This window comes from Anarhichas minor, unplaced genomic scaffold, assembly GCF_050575085.1.
Source record: "Anarhichas minor isolate MPS153535 unplaced genomic scaffold, ASM5057508v1 ptg000024l, whole genome shotgun sequence".
Taxonomy (NCBI): domain Eukaryota; kingdom Metazoa; phylum Chordata; class Actinopteri; order Perciformes; family Anarhichadidae; genus Anarhichas; species Anarhichas minor.
Window position 1 is genome coordinate 11209530 of NW_027466470.1, and position 5247 is coordinate 11214776.

Here is a 5247-nt window from a genome sequence, read left to right on the forward strand (position 1 = left end):
GAGAGAATAAACAGAATCTACAAAAAGTCTGACAACACAAGTTGGTTTTATGTTACCTGGGTTATTATGTGATAATTGCTTCAGTACAATTTGCTATCATACAATTGTGAGACATAACCTCAAGCAAAAACAAACAAACAAACAAAGAAATCATGAATGAGCATTGCCAGCTGTCTTTTTCACTTTTCTAAGTAAACAGTTGACAGGATGTTGAACCCAGGGGGGTTTCTGTATCACTGATGGAGCTGTTAGCAGTAAGTGGTTACACCATTACAGGAAGTAGAGCAAGAAGGTATGGGAAATCAAATGTGAAGCGAGCGTGGTTTATAAAAGGCGAGGTGGTTCATCGAGTGATGGGTTAAAAAAAATTCAAAAAGCTATTTGTGGCCTGCCGGTTCGCACACCAGATACAGACAAACCAGCATGGAGGCGCTTCTTTTTCTATTTCCTCAATTCAACTACATGGCCCCAAAGGAGGAAGCGTATTTCAAAATGCTTGGTCCAGAAGACTTGCAGCCACCAAAGATGAAGGACGATTGTAGCAGGTTGGTGTGTGAAACTCGGTTGTTTTTAAATGTTTATTATGTGTTATTTGATAGTGTGCTTTAGTAAATGTTGCTGTTCATGTCAGAAATGAGTGAATAGTGCCATCTTCATAATGAGAAGAGATTAAGCAACAGCTTCTTTCTGTATAAAAGTCTTATTTTACTCCAGCTAAATTGTGTAGAACAGCTATGTGATGTTTCTGTAGAGTTCATTTGAAAGCCACTACAGCTGACATCATGTAAGGCTGTTAGATTTTTAAAAGCTGTCTCTGCTGCCTTTTTGTCTTACAATTTGTGTTGTTCCACAAAGATGTTGTGTAATTTATGGCTTGTCTTGTAAGCCACTTTAGAAATGTGTCCATGAGGCGTAATTCTCTTATAAGTTGCTGATTTGGTGAACAATGCCCCAGTTGCACGTACAGACAGTTTGTGGAACTTGATGTATTTCCCTCTCTGTTGGCAGACAGAAAGACAAGGAGAGGAAGAGCCGACTAAGCCTTTTTCTCACCAAGTCAGGCTCTCATGAAAACGTCAGTCGCAATAAAGAGACAAATACGACACCCACCAAGTAAGGCAAAAATCTATTCATTTCATATATACGTGCAAAGTTGTGTTTGACAAGTATTCTTCATTTCTGACTTCGGTTTCCAGCACCCTCGATGACTCATTGCACACTCATAGAAACTAAACGTGTCACGAGAATCCAAAACATTTCTTGTAGCATCGTTAGGGAAGAGCTGACCTTAACTCTTGATATTATTATTTATTTATTTTGCAGCATCTCACCAGAAGCGGCTTTGCAATGGAGCGACTCCTTTGAAGAATTGCTGAAGCACTCAGGTCAGATTAATGCCCAAAACTTCTCAAGAACGTTGAGGCGAATCGCCGTCCAAAACCGTTTATTTTGCTGTCAAACAATTTACTCCATTTGATGTGCTAGAGGCAATACATAGTTAATGGGGAGAGCAGTGCGAGTTTCACTACATCTTTTAATGTCTTTAGCAGAGATTGCAATACAGAAACTGGGCAACTTCCTCATAAGCACAAAGGTTGCACTTTAGTGCCACATTGAAACCGTGTAAACCACTGTATGTGCTCATTTGGCAATGTTTATATAGTCAATGCTGTATTATGACAACCATAATACTGTAATAAGTATATTTAAGTTATTAATTAATTGAATTCTTTGTACAGTAATGCCATCAAGGAGAAGTTATGGAGAGTCTATGCCTCCTTGATACATCCTGCCACAATCAAATGTAAACTTTGTTTACCCAACAGGCTCAGATAGTGATTCTGTTTTGAGCAGAAGTTCATCTTTGTATTGTGTCACTATATTTGTCTCCGTTTCTCTTCATCAGATGGGGTGGAAAGTTTCTCTCAGTTCCTCAGGACAGAGTTCAGTGAGGAAAACATTGAGTTCTGGTTGGCCTGTGAAGAATACAAGACCATTGATTCAGACACGAAGCTGCTGTCCAAAGCCAAATATATTTATACGATTTATATTGATTCAGAGGCCCCTAAAGAGGTATGGCGTGGCATGTTTATTTATCATACATTGCACAGATGTAATGCTGCATAATACTATGCTATACAGTGGAGCTACAAAAGCTCAAACAACTGTTGGAGGTTTGAAATATTATGTCGTTGTATAAAAGGAACAGTGGGCGAATTCTTAAGCACTGCAGAGTCATGGGCCTGCAGCACGTTGACCTTTATGAACAATGGTTAGGAGCAGCAGCCCACTGAGGTCATGCATATTAGTGCATGCACCGCTGCAAACCAGGTCGGGTTATTTCTGTGCGAGACAGTTGCAGATTCAAAGGTTTCCATTGCCTTGCAAGGACAATGCGACCCCCATCTGATATGCTTTCGTGGCCTGCAGCAGATCTGACCGTTAAGAGTTTGGTGTCTGGTTTGAGGTTTTGACAATCCTCTGCAGAAGTGGAGAGAGCATCACCCACACACTTTCCGTCTAAGATGAATGTCTGTGTAAAAATGGAACATGCTGCACTAATATGAAAGCGTGTACCAGCTCTAGTGATTTGCAGAGAGATGTAAAAATGTATGTTCAATATTGATGGTGGGAGAGTTGCAGTTTGATACACATGAATATTTTGAGAGCTGTGTTAGTGGTGATTATTTGTATTGCTGTGTAAGAAGCTTCACTGCTGTTGGTCTTTTAAAGAAAAACTCCCAGTTTAAAGACAATTCACAGCCAATGAGTAGCATTGTCCTAACCAGTGTTTTTAAACAAACAACTCATTCACAAAAGCAGGCACCAGATAATTAACATTCATATCTGTGACGACATCCAGGGAGCTGGTGTGTGTCAGTGATTGCCTGTGTGAGCTTTAAACTCAAATTAGCTCAGTGCCAACCAAACAGCGAATCTGTCCTTATCAAGTCTCGGTCTTATCTATCACCGAAAAGAGCAGGGTCATTAATAACGCAGAATTTAGCTTTGGCTCACATGATTGGAAAAGAACGATCAAATCCAAGAACGTCAAGTAGATGCTCGTGTCCTCGTGGAAAAAGATCCTCTTAAGCGGGTTGGGGAGAACTGATTTCTTAAGAGAAGAAGTATTTAAAAGCATCTTGACAGTTGCAAATGAATGAATAGGATAGGATCATATTTGATCCTATGTGTATATAACATGCAGATGTTGATTTTCTCCACTGTTCCAAGTCGCTCTTCTTTACACTGCTCTCACCTTGAACCTTGGGGCTTCCCCCCTTTTTTCTTGTCACCATTAGATGTTTTCTCACCAAATCAACGAGGCCCTTTACGCAGGCCGCAACCTCCGGTTCTGAAAAGTGAAGCCAACGTGAAAGTGCCTTAAACTTGCGTTCTCTCTACTGGCCACTAGGGGATCCAGTCCAAATGTGGTCACTTCACTTCACTGGCTGCAAAAAACTCAAGATGGGGATGGCCAAAATCCAATATGGATGGCCAAAATTTTTAACTCAAGACTTCAAATCCACAGCCCACAAAACAATGGGTGACGTCTCGAGGACTACGTCAGCTTTTTATATGCAGTCTATGCCTTTATTTAACCCGTGTTCTATTATTGTGTTGTTATAAACTTTATTCAAATCCTGGCACAAAACCCTAAATCAGGCATTCAGAGACTTAAGTGTGCATTGTTAAATATGGCATTCCTTTAGTATAGATTTTCTGTATGTAGTTGATATGACACGTCATTATTCTGCATGGTTTTTCATTATGTTCCAATTTCTATTTTACTCAGATCAACATTGACTACAACACCAAGACAGCCATTCAGAAGGTCATAGCACAGCCCACAAAGAGCTGTTTCGAAGCAGCCCAGATGAAAGTCTACAGCCTGATGAAAAAAGACTCCTACCCCAGGTTCCTCCTCTCTGACATTTATCTGCGTCTCACCAGGAGGAAAGGCCCGGGGGCCACCATGTTTCGCAGACGGTCACGCTCCTGTGTATTCAACGACAGGGGCGAGGCCATAACTGAACCTTCGGCCTGGTAGTGGTAGGCTAACATTGCAGACTCACTCAGATTTTTGTATAGGGGGTAATCAGTGATTAGCAGCACGGCTGTTGAAATGCAATGTGTGGTTCGGAGGCTTATAATCCACAGGTTTGCTTTTGCAGTGTGTTATTTTTTTATAACCACTTCCATAATACCATGGCAGCTTGCCAATGATTAACAATTTAAAGAAATAGTTCTATATTTTGGGGAATACGCTTATTTGCTTCCATGCAGAGTGTAAATTGAGAAGCTTGATACCTCTCTCCTACCACACAGATGTATCTTCTCGTCATCTTCTTCTTCTAATCTTGGCCAGACAGTGTATAAACGTATTTCCCAAGATATCAAACTTTAAGTACTATACTACACAGCTGGATAACAGCTGACACCATTAGCCTTTTTCGGCCCAAAAGAGTACGTTTAGAACTGTTATGAGGCCACTACGTCAGAGCAGTGTGGTTATCTGAACATAATAGAGAACATCTGGCCAATCAGAACTGAGTATTCTCTGTGGCCATAAGAGAGTATTCACTTTGCACATGTGGAACAATCTAATCTCCTTCTCTGAGGCACTGCACTGCTTGTGGATTGAACCGTTATTGATGATTTTAAGATTTCCTCAAATCTTGCAAAACTCAAATGTCAATGGGAAGGTTAGGGACAGAATCTCAGCTAAAGTGCCTTCATGCTACTGACAGTATCCATCCAGCCGTACAGGCAGCCACACTGAGGCCACTCTCCTGACTTCAGACTCATTACACTTCAATTGTTTTGTCTTTCAGTCCAGCAATAGCACCTTATACAACCGTAATACAGTTGATATGGCATGCAAGCTAATTTGACCATATCTCATTCAAATGGGCTCGTGATTTTATCCCTCGCATTGTCCAACCCCCTCCAGGTTAACTGGCAGAGCAAGCCTGCAGCCACGGTGACTGCAAAGCACAGAAACTTTTTAATAAGGGATATATATCTTTCATTTCTGTTTCTGAAATCAAATGTATCCCATTTTCACACACGGAAAATGCATATATCTTATTTGAATACTAATATTACATTATAATAATTATAATTGCTGTTTTTCAATTTGCTGTCATCTAACATAATTTATGTATTGCTATGCTCATATGTGTTGCCTTGCTGTTGTAAAATGTACATACTAAACTCAAATAAACACTTAAGAAGCTGTTTTAA

General features: G+C 40.3%; 1 protein-coding gene across 2 annotated transcripts; it reads left to right on the plus strand.

The window, feature by feature from the left end:
- The first annotated feature begins 262 nt into the window (after positions 1–262).
- On the plus strand, positions 263–5247 carry rgs18 (regulator of G protein signaling 18). Of its 2 annotated transcripts, none has more exons than XM_076098173.1 (5): positions 263–549; positions 1013–1113; positions 1324–1385; positions 1907–2073; positions 3797–5247. In XM_076098173.1, exons 1-5 carry the CDS (start codon positions 424–426, stop codon positions 4049–4051), a joined length of 711 nt encoding a protein of 236 aa, XP_075954288.1. In that variant the 5' UTR covers positions 263–423; the 3' UTR covers positions 4052–5247. The 2 variants fall into 2 exon arrangements, with proteins under 2 accessions (XP_075954288.1, XP_075954287.1); XM_076098172.1 differs by having other exon boundaries at positions 265–545; positions 1009–1113.

Bases quoted from the DNA above. Each gene is read 5' to 3' on its own strand.
- rgs18 (XM_076098173.1), top strand. From the start codon at position 424: ATGGAGGCGCTTCTTTTTCTATTTCCTCAATTCAACTACATGGCCCCA. The intron at 1,114-1,323 runs GTAAGGCAAAAA...TTTATTTTGCAG, and splicing joins ACAAATACGACACCCACCAA to CATCTCACCAGAAGCGGCTT. The intron at 1,386-1,906 runs GTCAGATTAATG...TCTCTTCATCAG, and splicing joins AGAATTGCTGAAGCACTCAG to ATGGGGTGGAAAGTTTCTCT.